The sequence below is a fragment of the Trachymyrmex cornetzi genome, unplaced genomic scaffold (assembly GCF_001594075.2).
Source record: "Trachymyrmex cornetzi isolate Tcor2-1 unplaced genomic scaffold, Tcor1.1 scaffold859, whole genome shotgun sequence".
NCBI lineage: Eukaryota > Metazoa > Arthropoda > Insecta > Hymenoptera > Formicidae > Trachymyrmex > Trachymyrmex cornetzi.
The window spans coordinates 61,916-88,990 of record NW_017300200.1 but is presented as its reverse complement, the minus strand read 5'-3'; the positions used below and the strand labels follow the sequence as shown (position 1 = coordinate 88,990).

Here is a 27,075-nt window from a genome sequence, read left to right as displayed (position 1 = left end):
ATCTTTCACATGTTTGATATTACAATCACTTGAAAGACGAATACTGATAAAGTTACAAATTCGACTATTTGTTCTTCACTTATCAATAAATATAAATACAAATATCAATATATTTTCTGCACTCTTAGATTTAGAAAAAAAAAGATAATTTCAAAAATATTTATGCTAACATACAACGCACGCGACATAATGGGAGCTTTCCAGCAAAGGCACAAATCGACACGAGAGTCATTCTGTCTGTTTCTTATTGATTATCAAACAAGGACAGGATGATTGTTGTGTTAATTTGTGTCTCTCTTGCTGGAAAGTTCCAATAAGACAGGTTCGATAAAAAATTGCACTAAGATTTGCTGAATATATATACAATTATATACATGATGATTGTCACACGTTGATTAATACACAACTGTGTATCCAGTCTAATGCAGGCGATATTCGAATAACGATGCAGAAATTAAAATTTTGTAGTTATATCATACCAATAAAATAATTTACGTACTAATCATACTGATAATCTCTAAATAAGCACAAGTCACATGGAATGGCTTTTCCATTGCTGTGCACTTTTTTTACAAGTTTTTCTTACCATCTCCATAGAACAATAAGTATTCTATACAGGTCCTGTAATAATTAATAATTACATTATTGTGTTGCATATCCTATTACATTTTAAAAAATTAGCGGCTTTTTTAATGTGATTATGCAATACTTACCTATAAAACTTAACAACACTGGTAAGAATATCAGACCGTGAGCCGCTCCAAACAGAACAATTCCCAAATACATTTTGAAATAAAAAACTCGGAAAATCTGTGTTTTTGCAAACGCCAATACTATGATTCCCACAAATTTGGTCAAAGTAATTCCAGAAAATACCTGTGAAATACCGTGAAAACGGATTTATATACAAAATATATTTTATCCAAGAAAATTAGAGATTTTTTTAGGTATTTAAACTAGTATCGATTGTGTTTCACGACATTTGAATGGACTTACAGAACTTCCCGTGACAGAAAGAGCTTCCGATGCTTTACCGATCCTCGTCGTCTCTGCAGAAGTAATATAGGAGTGCACTATATGGCTGCAAAATTCTACGGAGATACCAGCCGCCTACAAAAATTCATACTTTAGTGCATAATAATAATATAGCTAATTTATTATATAATTTAACAACTTACTTTAAAAAATATAATTATTTTAAACACATACATACAATATTAAATAATGATCAAATTTTATATTGTAATCTGATAAATGAATAAATATTCCTATATTTATATATATAATATAATATTTTATTAAATTTATAATAAAAATTAATTATTTAATTATATAGGTGATATCTCATTAGAGAAAACGAGCAAAAATAAAATAAATATACGAACCATAACTAAATTTACGAGAGAAACTGCGTTCAAACTGATGTTCCACCAGTACATTAGACCCGCCAAATTGATTATTATCATCAAGACAGTAAGAACGACTATCACTGTGGAGAATAATGATATTCCTGTGAAAAATAGCGTCACCACGAAGATCACAGCAAGGGATAAACCTATCGACGATAAGGTTTCCCGCCAGATAGTTAAATACTGCTCGTAGAACACGTAGAATACACTATAACACGCAATGAAAAATTTATTCGATAATAATACATGATAGTAAGAAAAGTATAAAAATTTTTTAAAATTAGCAATTTATATTCTGCGAAGTTACCAATTTTTCAAATTAGACGATTGTAAAAGCATAGAATTCTTTTTAATTTATTGAAATCTTACCTATATGGAAATACACGGATTTCTTGATCGGACACATTAGCATTGTTGATTGTGTTTGTGATGTTTTCCGATATTATCCTGGCAACTTCCAATGCCTCGTACCAATCGGATGATTTTTTTAAGGGCGTATGGTAACCCATGAAATATGAATCATTGACATTTGTTAGACCATACTCATCGTAATAAAAGTTTATTGCCTGTTCAAACAAGAATTTTTATTAGCATATTTTGTTATTTAAAAAAATCTAATTTTTAGTTTTTACTGTTGCGTTTTTAGAATTAAAAAGAATTTATTTTGTGCATAAAAATACTCCATTTTAGTTTATCAAAAAATGTGATGATTCCTAATAATGTTGACTCACATCGAAATAAAGGGCTTTGCCAGCTTTGGCGCATTTTTCGTCTGGAATATCGTTCACGAAATACGGGATGTACTTCCTGAAACCTGTTTTATTCGGACGGGAAGTATCCTGGTCAATGATAATCCTGCATGGCTCACAGTCACCTATAAGTTATTTTATCGTCAAGTTAAATTTGCTAAGTTAATAAGAAAGAAAATTGCGTATAAGCTTAAAGAGCATGGCTTAAATGACATTATTACCTGAAAATTGATATATTACATACACATACGTAACATGTATATTAATATAATAATTTTATGTGATAATACATACCATTAGTGTGCAGACAGTAGGATTGGTTGTTCGCGTAATATCTGCAGCAGCTACCAATCGACGACCAATCGAGGTAATCATCTATCCAAGATGAAGCTGCTTTAGACAAATAAGATCTGTAATGATTAATAAATAAAGTTCTTCCTGCATGAGTGATATTTTCAAATAAATATTTTTAATTTAGCTACAAAGATCCCCAGAAAATAATTGCAAATGCCAAATTGATTAGCAGTAAAAGAGCATAAAATTAGTCTAATAAAACAAATAGATATTTTATTTTATGTTAGAACACGAAGTAGAAGAGAAATAAATGCATGGAAGAGTAGTGGACCTCCTCACAGCGCCAATTCTCATTAGCCTATTGTCTTCGTTTATTTATTTTCTTAATTTTTTTTGGCTTGCAACATATTTTTTGGAGATTCCTTAAACTATGAGAAATACAAACACGGAGGATTGTTTGGCAGCCGAATAAATCTGTGTGTATAAAGAATCTGTGTTGCATCCTTGACCGCCGCATATGACATTCTGTACTTCCTTCTTGCTGTAATTCAGGCCTTCTGTCACCACAAAGTATACAGGTGGTCCCATCGAAAGAAGATCTTCCATATACTGAAAATACAACAGTCATTTATAGTTATAATGCTATTTATATAATAATATTCCGCGCGTATAATAAATGTAACATGATATTCTAAAAATATAAAGTAAATGCCTTCTCTCGAATTTTAATAAGAGAAAAATATTTCTCGCTTCGATTGCACGCAAAATGATTGCACGCGTTGAATTGTAATAATTATAATATTTCGATTTTCATTGTTTTTTCGAAAAGAACTCTTTACCGTAAAGTATTTGAGAACATAAGAGTCTTCGGGCATCGAGAGCTTCTGGTCCAGACCAATCTCCATCTGCGGAAAAACTATCACATGAGTAGCGAGAGCGGCGACGAAGATCATTATGACGACAACTCTGACTGGCGTTTTCATCAGAAACGGCGTGTAGGTGCGCTCGAAGATTGCATGAACAATACCATCGCGTTCGTCGACATTTGAACTATTCTTGACGGAAACGCAGCAGAAAACGTCCAAGCGATTATTCTAAAAAATATCAGCCATTTGCTCTAAAAATTGTACAAGCCACACTTTGAGAGAGACTTTCGTTAAAAATTGAAATATTGATCGTCATTAGGATGATTAAAATTTCTTCCAAAATCGAAATAATTATATAATGTGTGGATATAATTAAAATAATATCAATTTGCATTTGTATATGTGTATTATTAATTATTAAAGACACGATTTCTCTCACAGCAAAACTATTAATAAAAATTGTTAAGTAATGTTTATACAATTTACCTCAGCTCTTCGGGAGTCAAGCGACAATAAAGCAACAAAAGCTGTTATTTGAAGGAGGAAATTTATTAAAATTGATACCGAGGCGTACATTGCAAAGGTGTTGACCGCTGGCATTGCAGAAAATGCTCCTGAAATTTTTAGTTTTTACATTAAAATTACAAACGGAAAGAAAGGCTCTACTCTTCTTTGTTTTTTTAAAATAACTGTATGTGATATCTTTACGTACCAATGAGGAAACAGCAACATTCAGATGTACTGGTAAGCAGCATTGAGGGTCCGACTGCAGCCAGAACTCTACTGATATGCTCTGGAATTGTTTCGTCGACATCTCGTGGATTTCTTTGATGATTTTGCACCAAGATGAAAATATTGTCGACTCCGACAGCTAGCACTAAGAAAGGAATTACCTGAACAATAATTTATCATTAAATTGTTGTACCTGTATAAATGTCTCTATTATTAATACAATACATTGTTTAAATTACATTTGATGAATATAGATTCGATGAATTTTTTTACCGTCCATATTAATTTTGTATTATTTAAAAACATTAGGAAATAATTTACTTACTTTAATGTTTTTTTTTACAAAATTATACACTTATTTAAATCTTATTACCGTAATTTGTTTTCGTATTTGTAAGAAATTTACGTACAAGACTGTGAATGTTAAATGGATATTATATTACTCTCCAAATTAATTATAATACCTCGATTGTGAGCAGAGTGGTTGGTACGCCAATATAGCCGAAAATACCAAGAGAACAACCGACTGATGCTATAACTATGATGATTCCACCGACGCTCAATACGATTTTGCTTTCAGTCTGAATTGGAAAATTATAATTAAAGCGTTTTGCATCATATATTTATGTATTTTATAATTTTACGAGATCAAATGTAAAGGTAAAACTTACGAAACAGCCAATAACGGAAGCCTTCATTTTACCGAGAGCTAAGGCGACATAAACGAACATAACAAGGTAACTGATAACCACCGTCATCATTTCCGTTTTCGATGTTCTATCCAATTCGTCCTGTATCGATTTTTCGGCAGACCATGCGACATCCATAAAATCAGGTCGACCATCTTGATTCCACTTTTCCATAAAATCAAGGAAGCTGAAATTTACAATAATCGCGCAGTTTAATACATATAATTCGTGCATTAATAATTATTATCGGTGCCATCCTCATTCAATTTTATTCTCTTTTTTCTTTTGACTTTTACGCACCGTTGTTCCCATTTGATGATCGGAACGAGGTCCTCCTCATTAAGAGAATTTCGTACTAGAAACGTTAAAACTAATCCAGTCGCTGTAATGTAATCCGAGGATTCGTATTGAAATTCTCCTTCTCTCAGAAAACCTCCGATCGCTATGGCAGGTATTATGGGTCCTTTATACGGCGCCATGCAGTCTGGATTAAAAGAATTTCTGAAAGATGATTTATTAAGATCTTAAATATAACGGAATTTTTCAACAACTTTTATTACGCAATTTTTATTATACATTTGAAAGAAAGATCCAATGACTTGTTACTTTTTAAATTTGACACGTTCACATTTTTTTCAAAATTTCGAAATTATTTTTTTTTAATTATTATTATCGAATTTTATTATTAGTATTCCAACTTATAAACGATAGGTTAAGGAGCACTAAATTACTGTCGTAAATTTTTATTAAATGCAATTATTGCACGATTCATTAGACATACAAACGTGAGCGTATCGTACTTACTGCATACATTTGTACAAGTAATCTAAATAGTTAGTTTTGTATTCTCCGATCATCTCTGTTTTATTAAACAAAGTGAGGTCATTTTGAAAATATCCCCATACACTTTGTACAGTGCAGAGATCAAGAGTAACTGGTCCGATAAATTCGCTTTGTACAGGAGCATAGCAGATCTTTTCTAGTCCTTCGCCGGTTTCTTGGCCTAACTGTATTAAAAATATTAGCCTCAAAACCTTAATTATTATATTTTAAATACTGAATGATTAATTTCTTAATTGTATCAATGTACTTGAAGAATCTGCTGCTGCAGGTCATACACGGCTAGCAAGAACTCTTTGTTAAACACTGGTCCGAAATCCATAACTCCTATTGTAGTATTATGCCTTATCTATTGAATTAGAAAGATTTATTTTTATATAAAAAAAATCTTTTATTATTATCTTATAAATATGTTCGTAATGTTAATCATTCTTTTAATATGAAAAAAATTTTAATTGTTTTAATATTTTTAAATATTAAAAAATATATTATGTATGTTAAAAAACATTGAGGGGAATATTAGATATTACGGATTTTATTCGGATGTTTATACAAGAATGTCGAGGCTATATTAATTACTGTTGTATCATAATTATTGCAACAAGTATTTTACCTTATCAAGACCAATAGACTTTATAAAGATTTGCTCGGTCCGATAAAACGGCTGGAAACGACTATCGAAATAATCCTTTTCTACCCTCGCCCTGCTATTCGCCGCCGCCCAAATTTCTATGGGATTCACTGTTACCGAGAGGTAGGTGATTCCATAACTCAGACCAAGAATGATGTAGGAGATAGTGAACAAAGTGATAATAGGATACTTGGCGAACGCTGTTAAGTATAGAGAACCGTTAATGTTTATTATTTGCGTCTAAAAATTCGTTCTTTCACACGTTATATGTATAATAGTATAATAAAGAAATAATTTTTTAATAATATATATAAAAAGGAATAGTAATTTATTTTGAATACTTTAATTTCCATTTAGCTATACGAGAGATGTATTATAATAACAATATTTTTTTATGTGTATTTCTACGATATAATTTTTCATAAAATTATATTATTAAAATATGCATAAAGAAATATTGCTATTAATAAATTTCTATAACTAAGATATCCACACTCATACACATGTAACATAAAACTATATATTTATGAAAGAAACAATTACCTGTTCCCCAAGTAGCGAAGGCTACTTCGAAGACTTTTTGATAGCTTTGTCTACAGTTTCTGTCCGTCTTTTTTGTTGGTGTCTTGGAAGAACCTAACAGTGCAGAGAAATTTAGGAACAATTTGAAATATATTAAACAGAAAGTTTTTTAAAAAATTCGAATATCAATTTAAGATTGATTTTTTTACTGTTCATACCGTTTTTACGTTTCTTGATCACTGTGTATATGCCACCTACTATAATTGTAATCAAAATGACAAGTATAGCCGCTATGACGCCGTAGCCACTAAATTCGCCAATCATGAACGTATCATTTGTGTCAATGTCTAATTCAACGAAGGGACACGCGATGGGACAGTCAACGCAGCTGCAGACCTTAGACGAGTTCTAGCAAAACCAAATATAGAAAACAAACACTTTAACATGTTAAATTTAAGATGAATAAATAAATTTCGATGAAGAGAGAGTATTTCTTCCTCTCGCACTTACATCATAAACCTCGCTGCAATTCTTGGTTGTAATATTCCATGGTTCAGCATCCCATCCGTCAGCTGCGTCGTAAATATATTCCATATCGAAGGGCTTGAAAGGGTTCAGTTTGCCCAAGTATTCATACCACCTTTAAGAATTGTACGCCATGTGTATTATGCGTCGTTTGTTCTATTTCATTCAGTGTTTCGATAATCGCACGTGGGCATCATACTGTTTACTTACAATTTTGGGGAACATTTACTGGCTCCGAGTGTACCACAACCTATGTCCATGGCCAAATTTCCGCTAGTAGGATTGATAACATTTTTGCAAGAATCGTAAGTTCCATTTATGAATGCTTCCGTGATGTGAATCTACAGTACGGTCAGCAACATTTAAATTCTGTTACTACAAATTGTTTTTAATTTTGCCGTCACAAATTATAATTATCTATTACAATTATTTGCTATATTTAAATATATATATTAATTTACTATTTTTTATGTTTATTATTATTAATTTTATTACAACGCTATTTTATTGTTTAGCCTGTAAGAGTTTAAACATGTAATTACTCGTCTATTACTTTTTCTGTTTTTGTGCGTTTAGATTTATTTTTTTGAGGAAATTAGAATGTAAGAGCCAAAATACACTTCTGAGGGTCACCTGAGATTCGACGACATACTCTATGCCATTTTCCTCAGCACTTTTAGTCACCCTTACGAATTTACTCTGTTCGGGGCTACATGTGAAGTCGCAAATCAGTCGAAACATATTTCTTACGCAAGTCGGACATCTGCCGTAAATACTTTCCGCCATGTCCATGCTTTTATCCATCGTAAGGATTTGATTTGCATCACAGCATGTTTGCTCTGGCGGTTCTATAGGACATCAAACACATTCTAGTTACGTAAACGCACATAATTAAAATTAGAGAAGAGTGGGGTGGTCAAATCGCCTAAGAAAATTTGTTGTTTTCTTTTCAAATTGAGTTTTTCTCAAGTTTATTGTAGAGTCATACGGTATTATAGAATCATAGAAAACTATTGAAACAATGATTGAAGAAAACCATTAAAACAATTATTTGTGTGGGATCAAAGTGGTTAGACTGTTTCAGAAAAAAGTATCCAAAAATAAAAAAAAATATATATAGATAATTATATATCCATAATAATATTTATAATTATATCTATAATATCTATATAATAATAATATCAATAATAATATCTACAATTATATCTTCTTATTTTTTGTCATATAAAAAATTCATTAATGACTATAAAGTAGAATACGCATGCATTTAAGTATGATAAAAGCCTTGTTATCTTTCTTAAATGAATTATCACTTAAAATTTTCATTGAATTAGAATTCTCTTAATTAAAATGATCGGTCGAAGCCCCTGAGCGTCGTGACACCTTCTTTCCTATCCTTGAAAACGAAGGTGTCACTTTGTATCTTCCAATCACTGACAATCGCGACAAACAAATCTCGCAAAAACATACTTCAATATACAAACCGCCGTTCTGGAAGAAATGTGGACATTTTTTCATTAAAACAGCTTCGGCCGTCGGGTCGTTGATCGGCTGGGGCTTGTTTTCTTTTGCCACGCAAGTCCGTGGAAAAAATGTCTCCCAATCCATTCCGCACTCACCGTACCACGCGCAGTACTGTTGTTCATCCGCCGAAATCAAGACGTAACACAGCGCGAGAAAAAAACCGAACACTTCCAATCGTGTCATTTTGAGGGTGTACTTGAAGTTATTAATCGAAGTTATTATAATCGAAGGATTTTCACCGTAAAGAACGTCCCGAAATCACTCGATTCCACGTCTTAATAGCAGCCGATGTCCCGTGGTGCATGAAGCAGCAATTGAACTTTTAACTTCAAGACGCTGCTATTATCATCGGCAAATCAATCGCGAGCGAGATTAACGTGATAAATACCACTCTTCGACCATGTACTTTCTCGAACGAATTCCGATCTCGCGCTCCCATTCATTTTCCGTAAATTATTGATAAATTTTTCCCGCACGATAAATCTCTCACTTTAATGCAGTAGACAATTTAATTTCTTTATGATATAAACTGGAATCTAACTTCAAACTTAACGGCTTTGTTCCGGTCAAATATTCACCATAATTCTTTCCGTAATTTTATATAGTCACTGTAATTACCGAGGATATTGCAATTATATTTCGCTTCGCAGATTCTCTGTCTGTTTCACTTTGCGGATTACGACTCGTCGGTCGAACTGTCGGATTTATTAATGAGAGTTTCAAGATATTTAGATATTTTAATTAGCATTATATTCCCTTTCCCAGATCGAATGAACAACTGTCTCGAATTATCGATGTACATTATTATATCGAATTGTATTTATCAAGCCACCTGTCCCTACCAGCTTATCACGCAGCTGTGAGAATTCTGTGTCCTTATCAATAGCGAAATATAGCGTAGCTGATAGATGGGGATGTTGATACCTTTTCAACTGTTCGATTGGAATCGAATTAGATGAAATATTCATTTGTGAAAACTCATCGATAGCTGCATGTGATAATGGTCATTACCTTCTTTCGTTTTATTTTAGGAATAAATAGAATGAATAGAATAAAGTTATAATGGAAACAAGTAAATTGTTCGCCATTACATTTGGTTTTCTTTATTCTTAGTTAAAATGACTCTTTTTAAATACATGCGAATGTATAAATATTCTTTTTAATAAATTCCCGAAATAAATTAAATTTAAGGAGTGTTTAGGAGTCAATTTATGTATGTAGGCTTAACTACTTCGTTTAATCATCTGCAACATTTATTAATTATTTCACAAATCAATCTGGAATTTTATCAAACACCTGTGAGTTATCGATATCTTGTATCTCTCATAAAACAATGCGATAAAGCTTTTGTATTTATATTACAGCACGGGTTTAAAAGAACATACAGTATTCGCGTACAGATAATCTCTCTTTGATAATTTTATAATATCTTAATACTTTATTTTTGTATCCTTAATTTTTTAAGAACTGCTTAATATTTAATGACTATAATTATACAATGTCAAATCTTAAAGAACTATAAAGAATATATACGCGATAAAAATAAGTTTTATTTTACAAAATAAATTAAGTTATCCGATAATATTCCTTAACTATTTATAATGTTTTCATGTATTTATTAAATGCAGCATAGCAAATTACTTTACAATTTTATCGAGGTAATTTACTTTAGTTTATCGGTAAAGTAAGTTAAATCAGTTGACCACAAAATGTTCAAAAATTAAAGTCAATTTTTAACGAACTTTTTCCTATAGTTACAGATTTTCCGCTCCATTGTTTAATTGCATATATATATATATGCATATATATGTATATGTATATATTACAAAGTTTATTTTAAATTTCAAAAAATTAAATTAAATTGGCAATAAATTGTATAAAATCAATGCGATAATTTGTACGATACGATGGGAAATTTGAAAGTGAAATCAATTTGCATCGCTTATCGTCAATAGTATGGATAAAAAGGGAATAAAAAGAGACAGGACTTCCATAATGAATAATCATATTTTAATGACTCAATGATTGTACAAATGGATCACTCTTAAACGTCTCCGCATTACAACCGAGGAACAATAACAACGAATATAGCAATCATCGTAATCATAATATATTTCATTGCTAACGTACCGTTCACGTAACGAGTTTGAGAAAACGTAAAGGGTTCTTTTTATACTCTCTTGCGCATACCATATATTTCCACTCACATACGCTGCAACATTTAATTAATCTCATCCTTGGTTCTCGTCATCCAGCTCGTTTTACGCAAGAAAAAAAAACTCGTCTCGACGTATATATCTCCTTACTCCTTTTTTCTCGTTTCCTCTGGAAAGACTCATTACATCATTACACGCTATCTCGTTTTCGTTTCGTTATCACCCGCCCCCGTCCTTTCCCTCAACTGCCCCTAATGTCCCCTTTTCTCTTTTATATATCTTATATATTTATATATATAATAATCCTACTAATCCCACATTTCTCTTTGAAGCCCCTTTCTCGTTCCCTTATGCTTTCTTATTTTTTTCTCTCTTTCTCTCTCTCTCACCCTCTCTCTCTCTCAATATAGTATTCTCAGTGTCCCCAATAAATACCGAAGGTATCGCCCTAATCGTATATACCCCCAAATATTACTATGTTCAACGGTAGCGATAAAGTTTATATATATCTATCAATAAAATTTCTGGAAGAATGTCAATAATCATACAATAGACGATCAATCGTTCGACGATCCACTGCATACCGGGGGGGGGGGGGGGGGGGGGGGAGGGCGAAAAATATGAAACTTGGTACTAGGCCAACTATTTGGGATACGTCTCCGAGCTAGAGTGTCTCGACCCTGTTCGATTATTGTTTTCTCCGATCTGACTTATCACCGAGGAAAGTGCGTAAATCTGGGGTTGGATTCGTCAGGAATCGCGAATAATCGGATGGTGGCTCGTTCAACCCTTTTCGCAGACCATTTTCATCAAATACTCAATAGACACCAGGATATCAAGGAATAAATTTCTGGTATCGATTTACAAAAGTTTCTCGAAAGTATCTAATTTTTAAACAACTATTTAACTCACTTTCTTTGCAGAATATATTGTTACATCTTTTTAATTGAAAAGAAAAAATTATGGAAGATTAAATATTACAGAATATTATAATATCATATTCTGCCATTCGATCTTTTTTTTCAATCTTTTCTTTTTATTTTATCTATTATATTTTGCATGTGGAATTTCCACAATTCGGCGAACGTAAATATGAAACAAATGATTTTTGGAGATGATACAATTTGGTACATTTATACGCGTATCTTTAGAAATGCCTATAGTTGAATGAACCTTAACCTTTGATATCATATTTTTAAACACTTTACGACTTCTTAAATGAAAAGATAAAGCTAGATATAAGGCGCACTATCTTAAACTCGATTAACTCTGGGTAGAGGACACCTGGCTGCGATAAGGTGGCGGCGACGAGAGGCTCTTCGTCATTTATACGTATATTATAGACACGAAGAAAGCATCCGCACTCCAAATGCACAAGAAACAATCGTGCTTACTACATTGTTTACACAGCTGTGGAGTAGACTTTATATTTATCAGAGATATAACGTTCATGTCGTGAAAAAAAGATAAATCGACTTGGCGTTTATCGCAGACCATCTAAGATGTACATCCAAGATTGTCCTCCGCGAGACTTTAGACAGAAAATCTTCTTACGATCGCGAACTTTGTATGTCGTCTAAAAGCAGTACCATTCGATATCGCGATAGTAACTTAATTATAATCGCTATTATCTGCGCAGGAGCGACTCCTCGGGCGCGTTTACGCACTTTCTTCAGCATCTCTTTCTCGAATGTCCTCATAGATCCTTCGACGGGAAGGACACGGGGGTCGAGGAGAAAAAGAAACATCGACTCTCGCTCGGAGGCGCGCCTCTCTCTTGACAGAATTTATACAATAAAATTTATATATAGTAGACAATGCAATAATTCGAGCAACAGAAGGTCTTCCGTAAATTTTTTTTCCTTAAATCTGCACGTGTGTTCTCGCCTATAGTAATTAGTAAGTAGGTATCTTATTATTTTTTTTTTTTCGCTGTCAGATCTTAACCGATGCCTTATTAGATATATTTCGTGTGAACTGTTTCGTGTATGTGTCTCACGCGATCGCACGTAATTTGTGTCCACGTGTACGTGTCTACGTGACGGGTATCCGTTCCTGCCATCCTCTTTGTTAACGTTAATCAGCAACGAGTTTCAAGTAATTAGTTACAATTCGAAATTGGACTGATCGGAAATCTAATTAAGAGAAATCCTACTTTCGATCAAACAGATTTTAGTTTAAATCTTTCGGTGTGAATTAATTAAGTAATTAGAACAAAATCGAATTTTAAAGCCACTAGAAATATCTCTGTCTCAATTTTTCCTAGGAAAAATTGCTTAAATTATATGAAGCAATAAAATGATTTTAATACACATAATTATTTCAAACGATAGTTTCTGCCGTCTCGTTTGCTTGAGCGAAAATTAACAATAACTTTATATTTCGTAAAATTTATGATACGATTAACGAACTCGTTGCTTATCATAAGTGATTGTTCAGGAAAATCAAAGTGTAGAATCGCAGCGTTAAATTGTTCAAGTCATTCGAGATAATAATGTTATCTTGCTTTTGATGCATCAAGTTTCTACATAAATTCCCGTTCATTCATGCTGATGTGTTAAGCAACGTCTTGATTCTTCCAGAGTAACTCGAAATTTTCTGTATGCGCCTTTGGTGTTGGACATAATTAGTCAGTGATTACTAATACCAGCAGTTATTAATCGCCCAAGTTACGCAATTATTAGTCATGATAAGTCCGACGATAATTCATTAAGACTTCACCTTCCGACGAACTCCCGTGCTTGAACACTATTATGAGTCAGTCTGATATTAATCCTACTAATTATTGCTATATGGCAATTTTGGCACCACGTTCGTCACACTTTTCCGACACGCTCTTCGATAAACAAAGAAAGGAAGATTCCGACACTTTTTTCGAAGAACGTGTCTCCCCGAAAAAAATTTCTTAAATGTCACGATTTTACAATTCGATTCTCTCTGACACTTTTACCTTTCTAGAGATTCTTTTTGCGTAGGATAGCAGGATCCATACGTAATGACATACTCGATTTTAAGCGGAAGAAAGAAGAAAGAGCTCTTGTCGTCCTTGTCACGTTCCAAGATAAATCTGGCAACGCATGATCGATTTTTCAGAATAAAAGAATTTACAAGACGAAATAGATCTCTATTATACATTCTTGACTGCCCGCCCTTTTTCTTGAAAATAATAGCTTCGATCTTTTATTATTTCCTAGGAAAAAATGTTATATATATATGGATATATTTTATATATAATTATATATAATTGTATATAAAGTATGTCAATTTTTATATAATTATATATAATTTTATATAATTATACAATAATTATGAAACATTTTTTCTCGGGTTACTGACAATTTAATAAATAATTTGCGAGGTGTACAAGCAAAGTACAAAATATTGCAATCCTTAAAAATATAAATTAATAATTCCTATAAAAAATTAACATTACTCGAATTTACACAATAAAACAAACGAAAGCAACAAAATTTATGTAAATCGCGATATTGATAATCGACTGGCAGTCAAGTTGACGAATTTTACCACTTAATGCGACTTCGCAAAAGCAACGTGTCTCAGGTATCCGCGGTGGATTCGTAAAATCGTAAGAAATCTGTGTTAAAGCACGCACACCAGATGCGTGGTAACGCGCTCGAGATGGAAGCAATATTACAGCGTTCGATAAAACATTCATTAAATGTCACGGATAAAATTCCCGCGGCTCGCGCGGCCCGCCACGAAGGAAAAGGAAAGGATCAAACGCGTCACCCGTCCCCCGTCTTCGCCTTCCTATGCACACTGTACAATAGTATTCCATCCGGTATAATTAGTAGATACTCGTATAATTACACTCCTCGGAAATATACTAATAATTGACGCGATTTCGCGAATACGTATTAACACGACTTTTTTTTTTTCTTTCGTATTGACGCAATCGCCTTTTCCGAAAAGCATTAATGCGGAAAATTCGTCACGTTATTAAATTCTTAATAAATCTTCATCGATTTTCAAATTTCTTGAACGAAGTCTCTTTCTGCTTTCTTTCTAGATGTTGCGCGCAGCATCGGCGGCACGATCTCTCTCGTATATACCTGTATAAACTTATAATATATATAATATAACATTGTATAATATTATATTATTACAATATCGTAATATTACAATATTATAATATCAAAATATTATACGCTTCGCTTCAAGCACGAAAGTCACGACGAGACGCGCGTTCATTCGAACTGTAAATCGTCACGGATAACAACGTGCTGAATATGTGCGTATATCAGTATACTATGACTATATCAAATTTCGTTAATCGGCAATTAAATTCTTCATTCGTCCACGATCATTGATTCGGAGCGCTGAAGGAAGACGTTAACGATCTCTAAATGATAATTCCGTACACCCCTACGGTATTCCGATCGATCCCCGCTAATGTATCGCTGCAGAAAGTCTCGCGAGGATTATCGCAAGCGATATCATAAAGGCGCAATCGGTACTGGCATAGAGGCGTCAATACCCAATTTCAGCAAGATCCAGGCGACCTGAGGCATCGTCCTCGTCGTGCCAACGTCGAGCTGCCGTCGCGGAAGGTCTAAGCTCGCAATGTATGATTCCGGATCCACTAGCCGGTTTCAGTGATCAACGCTAACTCCGCTAATAGCTGGAACCGTACGAATCAGTAGGTAAAAGAACAATACCAAAGTCGCAGACTTCCTCGAGCGAGAACCGGCGCGTCGACGTGACGCTGCCTCAAACGTCGTCAGATCCGTTCCTTTATTGTCCAATTCAGGAAACGCGGTCGTCGCAAATTCGCGAACGTCTTCCTTTCGTGTTCGATAAGACTGATCGATCACATTGCGTGCAACATCCACGTTCCTCGAGTATGCATACGGGTTTTGCACATGGCGATGCGAGGTGACAGGATATCCAGAATGTCTTCCTCTTCTTGGCGAATATCCCTCGACCGCTTTCGTTCTCCGGATATTCTTCGAATATTCTCCGAATATTCTCTGAATGCTCTTAAGAGTCTCAAGAAATTCTTGGGGATATTCCCGGAATATCTTGAGATATCCGCAAAAAAAAAAAAAAAAACATTTTTAGAATAATCTTCGTAAAGAGAGTTTTGAGAAAATATTCTTCTCTTCTTCTGAGGGAACACCCTCAACTCCCACCACCAATCGTGCATAAGTGCTTGCACGTCACGTATGAAAACGTATATGTATGATGTGTGAATATGTGTACGGGTGTGTATATATATTTTTTATTTATACATATTTTTTTGGTTGTAAGTATACGTCTATGTGGATACTTTCTGTCGTCTAATTTACACGTATTAATCCCTCGATACCATTCTTAATTTATCGTAATACCCATTAACAACGCGGTATATGTGTCGGATTATCGTGAAGGGTTTCGGTGCCGATATCGTTCGCCGTCCCTAAAATTCAATATGTACGTTTTAAAGTACGAGTGTGCGCCTCTTTTCTTTCTCTCCCTCTCTTTCTCTCTCTCCCTTTCTTTCTCTCTCGTTCATACTCCCTGCACGCTAATCACGGGCCTTTAGTGCATCTCGTTATGTCAGCGCATCTCACCTCGCAGCTTCGGTCTCGAGCACTCTGACCATCGTACTCACTCACTCTCTTTCTCTCTGTCACTCTCTCTTTCTTTCTCCCTCTCTCTCTCTCTCTCTCTCTCTCTCTCTCTTTCTCATACACACATATAGACTCTCTCTCGCTCGCTCAGTCGCTCTCTTTTGTATCTTAAGTAACGTTAAAAATAAAGTCTGCTATATTGGCGAGGATGCTCGACCCTGAAAACAGTTTAACACGCGGCGGAATGATTTTTTTTATTTCCTTTTTGGGGGGGAGGGGACCGTGGACGACGTTACAATGCAATTCATAAATCCATCCTTTCTCTCTTTCTCTCTCACATAATACTCCGTATGTATAGTATGTATACATATATTTTTTGTGTATGTATGTATATATGTATATATATTGTATATATACATATATATATACGACATATCTTAATTGATTTCTCTTTAACTGCTAAGACTTACTCGCTACGCGCGCGAATCGCTTTTTCGAGCATCTCTTCGTTTCTTCTTCCTCTTTTCTTCTTTTTTTTTTTTTTTCAAATGCGGGTCTTATAAGTCTCTCTCTCTCTCGTACTGCCCTCGCAGTCCTCGCGTCATCCGGCGATCGTCAATGGCGTGACGCGCATCACGACGGTTTTGTATAACAATAAAAAAATGGGAGGATGTGGGAGAACGGTGGTGGAACGATGGGAAACAACGTAACGAGCGCGCCTACGCGCGAGCGTTCGATCGCGAACGTGGTTACGTGTAATTATAGTGACGCGGTATGACGATAAATATCATTACATTATATACAGAGTCGATTATCTTTCCGGATCGTCTGCGCCGCCGTCCACGCGGAAATAAGAGCGACAGGACCGAAGAATGAAGCCTCGATCGCTGGCGACTCTCGAAGAGGCGACCGAATTACGTCTCGTAAAACCGGCGATGTTAAAATGATGCCGATGGATGCTATAAAATGGAGACATCCGAGAGGCGACGTTTCGACCCATCGTTCTTAAGTCTCTCAGGCACGTTGCGCTAACAACCTCGATTATTTAATCTCGCCTTAGAACTTCTCCCTTTTCTGCGTGTACTTATATGTACAGATTGCTATGGATGGCAAGCACTTTATTTTATACGTAAATACTCGAGCAATATGAAAGAAATCGTCTTCTTCATGTTTATGAACAAATTTTTACGTATAAAAATGGATACCAAAATTTTTTTGTTTAACTTCAAACGCACGCTTTTAGGAATTTCCTACTAAGATTAAAGCTGAGTGTTACAATCGCAATTATAATGTTAGCTGTAATAAAAACAGAGAAACGAAGCTAATAAGAAACGATGTGTATAGAACGTACGACTGAAAAAAAATGAACTTAAACTATTCATTAAGTGAAGTAAGCATCTTGGAGCTCGGGGACATTTCATTATTCATTCTATTATTCCAGTCTTTCACGATCGACGTTTCATTACGAAGAACTAGAGCGGCTATTCGTTAATAATTTATTATTCGCCGTTGGATTATTCGTTTTCAGAGCCAGCGGTCTGCTCGGCATCGCCTCGACCTTCTACGACTTCGGGATTATCCGCGTTACGATTGTCAAAATCAAAACTATTTACCATAAATTGGGCGTCCTTATCTTAATTTAATGACACATTCTTTATCTTAACTTTAATATTATGTCGTTATTTTTTTTTTATTTATTGTTTAGTTATTTAAATACGTCGACCGCCAAAAGACGCGACGAGGGAGGAAAAGATACTCGGTTTCTATCAGATTCTCCAGAGCAAGGTGGAAGCCCGATCGAGCATCTCGCTTGCTCCCGTAGAAACGGTGCAATCGACTGCGTCGCACACATGCACGCGAACACGGATTTCCTGTTGGAAGACGAAATGAGGAAGAGAGCGGAGGGAGAAAGCGCAGTCTTCGCGAATTTCCACGTGGGCGGCGGATGCGTGTCCCTCACGTATCGTTATCGTAGTAATCGCAATAATCGAATAATTATCTCTGTGTATTACACTTGGTGATGATAGGTGATGTCGTTGGTGGTGATAATGGTAGTGGTGGTAGTAGTGGTGGTGGTGATGGTGATGGTGCCGATCGCGTTTAATGGCGGTGGCGGAACTTAACGGTATTATCGTTAGCGAGTCAGCCTCGATATTATTCAACTTAAACGTGATTATTAAAGTTAGGTTGTTGAGCAGAATTGTTGATTTCTATTAGAGACTTTCGGGAGGCGCTGTGGCTCGAGCTCATGTCCGCAAACTCGCCGGCCGACTTACCCTTGCGCGGCAACGTGGTGGCCTCCCCCAGGGAGGGTAGTTCCCGTGGTTTCCAGATCGGCGAGCCTATCGTGATACAGTAAGGATTAATGCTTTACGTGTTTTTTTTTTTAAGAGACCAAAATAATAAATAATATGAATTAATCGAGCTCTCAATATCAAAAACGAAATTACAAAATCAATAGGCAACTAAGAGCTAATACACAGGTGTTATTAATGTACGTTTCAATTTTCCCATTGAAATATATGTACAGGAGAATAAAGGAGAATTGTAACGTACATTAATAACAACTGTGTATTAGTTCTTAGTTGCCTATTGAGAGAGAGATTTTGTAATTTCGTTTTTAAAATAATAAATCTTATTACATCTGGTAAAATAAATAAATATATACCTAAACAACACAGAATATTTATGATAAATATTTATTAATATTTATGATAAATATTTATTAATATTTATTTTTTGAAATGTTATATAGATATTTCATACATATTTTAAAAGCTTTATTTCGAAATATTGTTAAAATATAAACTTAATATTTTATATAATATTTATGATAAATATACCTACATAAATATTTCTAATAAGTATTTTTTACTTGGATTATAATGTCTCATTAAGTATTTTCATAGTATTTACTATACATTTATAATGAATATTTCATTTAATATTTATAATAAATATTTATGGTCTGTGCAATCTAAGACCACAAAATATTTACAAAATATTTAAAATAAATTTTATAAATATTTATAAATATTTTGTAAATATTTTATAAATATTGGGTGCTGTCTGGGTATTTGACTTATTACAAATGTCCTAGTATTATATGGAAAAAAAGATCTAAAATTTTGTTAGCTACGGATCTCAAAATAATTTTGTTGGACCATTAAATAATTATATTGGAAACTTTCTCTCTAAGAAATGATGATCAATCCATGAAAAAATTTGATATTCTATTAACCAATTTCCAATAATATTATTTTAATGGTCTAACAAAATTATTTTCAGATCCGTTCGGCAAAATTTTAGACCTTTCTTTTTCAAGATTTTAAATTTTTCGACACAAAATCTTTTTCTCTCTATGTAATATTAAAAATAATTAGCGTAAAATAACTGCCAAGTGAAAATATAATAATACGTATCGAAAATTCTACTGGATTTCATTAAATTAAAAATTTCTATTTATTCACATTAATTAAAACGGAAATCGATAAGCTAATATAATTGGGGTAATTTATTTAATTGCTATTTATTGTTAATGAGAGATTGAAAGATTTCCATTGATTAGTTATTAATCAAATTTAAAAAGATTTAATTAAAATATATAAATTTTAATTAATAATAAGCTTTGATGTAAATTCTGGCAGACGCAAAAATTCTGAAGAATGATACACTCACCAAGTTCCTTGACGGTAATGGGTTGGTAATTCTCAGGCTGATGGGAAGACTGAATCAATCTAGCCTGGCTGCCAGTACTTCCCGCCGAGATAGTCGACGTGGTGCTCAGCGTCAGATGATTAGGTGTGCGGCCGAGAGTCGTCTTCTTCTCGCCTAAAAAAGCCTGCGAGTCTTCCTCACCTTCCGACTTTGTACCCGAATCCATCTCGACCTTCGCTTCGCCTAAAACCCAAAATAATAAAAGCGTTGAATAATTTGCCAATAATAACGTCCATTATAATTGAATCATTATATCGCTTCGTGCTTTTATTATTATCTCAAAAATTTTAATATTTTTTAAATGAATTTAAAATATAAATGAAAAACTTTTTTAAAATTGATGGATATAAATAATTAAAGATTATAAATTTACATATCAGAATCTATCTATATGTACAAAGGAAGATTTTGCTTAAAATTAAGACTTGTTTTGAGTCTTACGAGAGTTTGTCTTACCGGAAGTGTCGCTTATGGTCTTGCTCCTGGAGCGAAATGTTTGCTGCTGGGGAGCCGGCGTGTCCTCTTGATCCTTATCCTCCGAGCTTTCGTGCTCCACTGGCTGCTTCGAGTGGCTGTATTTGCGCTTCTGTGAACTGGACAGCAGCTGCTGCTTCATCGCCTTTTTCGAAAGCGTACCCGTCACGCCATTTCCGTTCTGCGTCTGGCTCTGACCGACCTGTTGTTTGTTAAATTTTTCCACGTGGCCGGTTGACATTCGCGGCGCCATCGACATCGGCGCCTGACTCAGGTTCTGCTTCGTCGAAGGTATGCTCATATTTCTCACCGACTCACGGATGATCTGTCGGATCGTCTTCAGGAACGCATTACGGAATTCTGTTGTACTATAAATGGAAATTTGAGGCAACGTTAGGTAAGGAGATTGTTTAATTATTTGTACAATGATAAAAAATAAATCCAATAACATTTTGTTAGTATGGCTGGTTATCATTTCTTTTAGGATCTCATCTTCTATCTACTTTTATTTCTTTATTTGTCAAACCATTTCAACATTATCGACTTCAATTATTTTACGTGATAACTTTAATAATTTTAAACACTTAATTGATATGGACTGTAATGTGGATAGAAGATTCAATCTAACTTGATTGCCATCCCTCACTATAATAAGCACTGAAGAATACCTAATTCGGAAACGTATGCGATATTGTATGTATATTTTGTATGTAATTACTGGCGAATATACTCAATAATTCACGCATCATTAACTGCGTTAGCTCGTATCAATTAAGAAATAGCTAGATCCAAAAACATATTATTATGAATCTATGTACGTTGTCAGCAAATATTTTTAGAAGATAGAAAGCACTGTATGTATATATAGATTTTGCTTAAAAAAGAATGTAAAAAGTGTAGCGGAATGTATTGGTTTGCAAAATGAAAACAATTTGATTAAAATATGGCAATTGGATAAACGAAAATTATTTAATTTAACAGCAATTTATTTCTAATTTGACAATATATTTTATTAATTTGCCTGTTCAATTTATAACGGTAGTAAAACTATATTAGTTGCGTAATTGATTGCAGTCAAGTGCAATCATGGCCATGAATCAATTGCCACGGATACAAATCAAATTACGTATATTTTATTATTAAATTTAATAAATCGAGATGGTTTATTTTTTTAAAGAATTTATTTTCGCTTGTTTTTATTTAGATTTGTTTCTATTTATATCTATTTATTCGTCAATTCAATAATTAATCAATCGATATAAAAAGAATTTTAGGAAAATACCTGTTGGATAGCACGTATACTTTCTCCGATCTCCTTTGTAATTGACTTCTTAGATGAATCAATTCCCACAAGAAGTGGGACTCCATATCCTTGGCGGAACTGGCCCTGACCTGGACTTCCGTCACCGGGATTAGCACCTGATAACGGATGATCTCTACTTCACTTGAGTTAGCCTTCGTTGAAACTCCCTATAAAAATAGACATAACGACTTCTTGAGTATTAAAAGCATTACGAGAATCTATTCATCGATATAGAAAAATGGGTCATATGGACACTGACCATGAGCTTCTTTTTCTGTCGCAATCTCTCCTTGCATAGGAACACGACAGCCGATTTAAACACGAAGCACATCGCATGTAACTCGAGACCTTTCTTTATCTTGCCGAGAAAGTCGGAAATATTGAGCCACTCGACACCACCGTAGTACAAAAGATCGCCTGGACTTAAGTCGATCGGCTGTCAAGAAATTAATGTGTTAATCGACGATATTCTAAGCTATTTTCTGTATAATGTAATTGAAAAATTATATAAAATTATATTCAAATTATATAATCAGAACAAGAAGATTCTAAGTTCAACGTAAAATCTAACAATAACAATTAAGAAAAGTTAAAAGGTTTCTATTTTTTTTTTAAATTATAAAATAATATTTTCGAACTTCAGGTATACAATGTTATCACTTGTCAAAATACAAAAAGTAGCTGAAAATTACATCTACCTAACTAATTTTCGAATAAATTATTATATGTTTGTTATACTTTCCTTCTCTAGAGATCGACTCACCTGTTTGCAGGACTTTTGATGTTGCCTGAACAGATGATCGAAAATAGCGCCGTACTCTTCGTGAATTCTCTGCATTTCGTTTATGTGTTCCGCCACCTTTTCCATGCCTTTGAGCGCCTCTGTAATTTACACGTTCGTGATTAATCCTTGATAGCGTCTTAAATTGTATGTTACGGCCGCACAGCGTCCTGATAATTACCGATTAAGTGTTGGTGTTCTTCGCTTCGTTCATCGGTGAGATTTCTAAGCTGCTGTAACAGCAGCGGATACTTGAGTATTCTTTGTATAGGTTTTATCAAGTACGATTCTAAGGTCGACGAGTGTTGCTGCCGGGGATTTCTTGCTTGCAGGAACTCTTGTAAAGCTTGATTTCCCTCGTCTGAAATTGTCAATTATCTTAGATAATTATCGGGAGATTGCTTCGTTCCGCCGTAATGGTAAGAAATGCGATTTGCACGAAAGGAAAAAAGATTCGTCCGGCCTGTCATTAAAATTTAGATTCTAGGACATTTCTGCATAAAATTGTTACATTAAAAATTGAATAGACAAATGCAACGCTTTAATTAGCGTATTAAATTTTCAGAAAATATAAGATAACATTTTGCAGAATAATAGGTGCCTGACGTAGAAAATGACCGAGCGTTTTCTTTGAATGGTTAATGGCGCAGCCTCTAGCGGCACAAAAATGTCATCCACTTGCGGAAGGTTGACACGAATAATAAATCGGATAACTTTCCGGATATAATACTTTTATAGAGAGTAACTTTTATAGAGAGTAGCGATTGAGGTTGAAGTTATTCCCGGCGAGTGAATTATCGATTACGAAGGATCAGGCGTGTTAATATGGACGAGGAAGTGAAGGTCGGCACTCGCGAAAAAGAGATCAAGGTATTTCAAGAAGAAACTTACTTGGATGTAAAACTTTCTGAGCCTTCGAATGACTGGCGCAAAACGAGCTGTATAGCTTGAAGTGATTTACGTAATATAAGAAGGCACTTCCAATGGAAAACAGGACTCCCTATAACAGCCATGAAAAGTGATATGAGTTTCAGCCTCGAAGCTCATTAATCAAACATAATTTAGTGCAATATTAAATTTTGATACTAATATATTTGTGCTATTAAAATAACAATGTATATCATTTTTCATATTTTAAGAAATACGAGGAAAAACTTCTAAAATTGTCTAATAATTATAATATTTATTAATAATTATATATTATTTTACGTAATTAAATATTTAAATCTTAAATCGCTTTAAAAATAATGAAAAGTTTAAAATATGTTAATCTTAATTTTCTTGATTTATAAAACATAATTTTGCTTTTATCAGTTTACAGTCAACTATTGAATAAATAAATAAACTATGAATTATGTAATTAGATTTGAATTGAAAGTGCGCACCTTAAATTGACTCGGATGGTCAAAACTGTTGAAATCGGCCTCCATCTCGATGGCGTGATCGAGATTTTGCAGGAACTGTCGTTGAAATGTGACGATTTCCTGAATATTACCAAACAGCGCGTTGATCTCCGCGTTCGACAAGAAGGTCTCGCGTTTAAGGGGTTCCAAATAGTTCTCCAGCAAATTATTTAAATTCTACCAAACACAAACGAGAAGAAATTCATTAGTCAGCCCCCATTAATCTGTTAATATCGATATATATACAAATCATCAATCTATGATAATTATAATATTCAATTTTTATTACCTTTACGTAAGTCCGTTCAGTCTCAATCAGTTCTAAAATCACTTTCTTCAGCTTCTCAGCGTCGCTTAGCTGCCGGCTTGGCGTGAGAGCCTGTGAGTGGGAACTGACTACACTTCCGGTAGGACTTGACTTTCTGGTCTCACCTGGAGAACGACAGATTACTGTCACTTGCTCGGCAGTTTTCAAAAGGTTCTCAATCTCAAAGGAATTTGTGCGCGAGCTTTGTTTGTTATCCGCGTGGCTGGCTGACGAGCATTCTTGCATAATGTTCTCCTTGCCTGCATCATAAAATGAAATTCGCGTTACATTAAGATGTGCTATAACGCACAAAAGTTCGTGGTATAATAATTATATTAATTAATAATATAATTTTTTCTATATAATTTATTGATGGTGATCTTCGTTGTATTAAAAGTAACGCATAATTACTATTTATGATAATTTGTTATTGGAAGAAACAATATATAATTTGAAATAAAACTTCTTATAAAAAAATAATAAACAGGCGAAAACATTTTTTAATTAATTATTACGTTACACGGATTTAATTTTTACTGCGTCAGAAAATCAACTTTCCAATATTCTAAAACAATTTTCGTTACTTCGCTGTCGCTATATTTCAGCAAAATATAAATTGCGCCGCACTTAGCAATAAAAAAATTAATCGCGTGCCTTGATGTATTCTGTTTCAAGAGCAACGTGTTTTTTTCAGCGTAATTTACTTTTATGATTTACATGTCCCATTAATTTAATGGGTTCATCTTTAGAAGTAGTATAATCTTCAGTAATAGCAGTAATAAAAATAGTCCTTAATGCAACAATTTCTTGGAAAATAGGACGAAAGGACTCACTCCATCCGGGTGCCGGCACAATCAGACCGGAAATCATTTCTTCACTGATTACTGGTGGGTCGGTAGGCGGCGGCGGACAGACCAGGCTCTCAATTATGTCATCGGTAACTCGCATAATGCCTGTGAGATCCGGTGGCTCCGTCCTGGAGGATCGCATCATCATACAGAGACCCACCTCCTCCTGTAGAACACTCTCCAAGTACATCATATCCAGGTCACTCACGATGGCGCCGTTGATTACCATAATCTCGTCGCCCTTAATGATTCCTGAAACCAGAGTCGCCATGTGAAAATTTATCCTCTCTCAAAAGAGGATTTGTGTCGGAAAAGAATATTTCGCAGGTTAAAATTTTCAACGATAATAAAATATTTATCATTGGCTGACAACGTTCGAAAATTAGCGGAATTGTATAATCAGTCTTCATCGTCGACATGAACAATCTTTACTTTATAGACAATCGTCCAAGTATTTTTATCACCAACACTCATAAACTTAGGATTTGCAATGCAATAAAAACATTAATTATAGCGACTACTGTTTTGTATCTTTTAAGTAGTGTAAGTATCTTTTAATTCCGACTGACATTTTTCGCGGCTGCCTCACGATGTGCCTGCGAAGATGATCCAACCGCTCAGCTCGGTATCTTTCGCGACTATAATAAGTCGCTCCCTTCGGTCGTGTTTAACGAGCAAGCTGCCCGATAAATTTAGACAGGATTTACGGAAAGGCGGCGCTAAATGTCATTCTGATTTGTTCGCGCCTGCGGCCCTAAGATCGTCCCACCCCCGGCGTGTGCATATACATGCAATATATACATATTTTTATTCTATACATATTTCTTTTTTTACACGCATTATGCGCGCTTCATTTAACCGTAAGCACGAGACTCTGTTCAACGAGCAAGCGACGATGCGCGGAAAATCGATGATTTTTCAATGGCGTCCTTGCACATCCTGGCGCCGACGCGGTCTAAAAAAATTAATACGATCGGACCTTGACATAAGTCATCTTCTAAGATCCGCAAGAAGTTAAATCGAGAGTGAATAAGCGAGGTAATCTTTTACAACACGACATCATCTTCATTCCTTTGGAATCGTTTGATATATTAATGTAATACAAACCTATCCAGATTAATTTTCACAACTTGCTATTTTTTTTATTCTCTCTTAATTCTAGTAAAAAAAAATAAATACTAATTTTAGTAAAAGCTATATAAACTCTTTGTAATTAATTTAATTTAATTTTTTTTATAATTATTAATTTTATTATTTCAAAATTTTCATTATCACGTAAAGTTAATCAATTAATACAGGATCAACAGTGCTTAGATATAATAAAGGCTGACAATAAGAAAAAATGATTGCTAATAAAAAGACCTTGTAACGATCGAAACTTCTAATCGTTGCGCTCGAGGGACGTTTATTTTAGTTAGACGTTGTCCTAGATAAGAGGGTGCTTACCGTTTTGCATGGCGACACTCTTGTCTTCCACTCTACTAACGTAGCAGCAAAGCTCATCCTGCCTATCGGAGTTTTCTATGAGCTCCGCCTCGACGGAGAAGCCCCACATTTGTTCTAAAGTGTTTCTTTGCAATTCCACTTGATATAAAATCTTGGCACAGACTTCCACGATTTCGTGCGTATGCAACTGCGCGCAGCAAAAAAGTTACATCAAATTTTCGTTATAAGAAATCACTATTAGAAGTCGCAACAACTTTATTCATTTTATAAAGTACCTGATTATTTA

At 34.3% G+C, this 27,075-nt stretch overlaps 2 protein-coding genes across 3 annotated transcripts in view; both read right to left on the bottom strand.

Annotated features, from left to right (window-relative positions):
• Positions 1-41: 41 nt before the first annotated feature.
• On the bottom strand, positions 42-9,543 carry LOC108769141 (Niemann-Pick C1 protein). Of its 2 annotated transcripts, XM_018519962.1 has the most exons (23): positions 8,742-9,543; positions 7,891-8,105; positions 7,468-7,598; positions 7,243-7,372; positions 6,951-7,140; positions 6,754-6,846; positions 6,193-6,410; positions 5,830-5,928; positions 5,544-5,746; positions 5,040-5,240; positions 4,722-4,926; positions 4,515-4,631; positions 4,031-4,211; positions 3,805-3,932; positions 3,292-3,546; positions 2,898-3,061; positions 2,453-2,568; positions 2,141-2,283; positions 1,779-1,975; positions 1,386-1,617; positions 997-1,110; positions 714-876; positions 42-621 (listed from the first exon to the last, which is right to left on the bottom strand). In XM_018519962.1, the coding sequence occupies exons 1-23, from the start codon at positions 8,962-8,964 to the stop codon at positions 611-613; spliced, it is 3,729 nt and encodes a 1,242-aa protein (XP_018375464.1). In that variant the 5' UTR covers positions 8,965-9,543; the 3' UTR covers positions 42-610. The 2 variants fall into 2 exon arrangements, with proteins under 2 accessions (XP_018375464.1, XP_018375463.1); XM_018519961.1 differs by having other exon boundaries at positions 42-876.
• A 7,621-nt stretch (positions 9,544-17,164) lies between these two features.
• sif (guanine nucleotide exchange factor still life) overlaps positions 17,165-27,075 on the bottom strand; it is a 39,740-nt gene continuing 29,829 nt past the window's right edge. The window contains 12 exon segments of the mRNA XM_018519960.1: positions 17,165-18,852; positions 20,189-20,410; positions 20,684-21,069; positions 21,984-22,171; positions 22,264-22,440; positions 22,768-22,886; positions 22,967-23,146; positions 23,677-23,785; positions 24,171-24,365; positions 24,478-24,755; positions 25,329-25,595; positions 26,790-26,976. Of these exon segments, the coding sequence (XP_018375462.1) occupies positions 18,674-18,852; positions 20,189-20,410; positions 20,684-21,069; positions 21,984-22,171; positions 22,264-22,440; positions 22,768-22,886; positions 22,967-23,146; positions 23,677-23,785; positions 24,171-24,365; positions 24,478-24,755; positions 25,329-25,595; positions 26,790-26,976 (2,487 nt within the window). The 3' untranslated portion in view covers positions 17,165-18,673.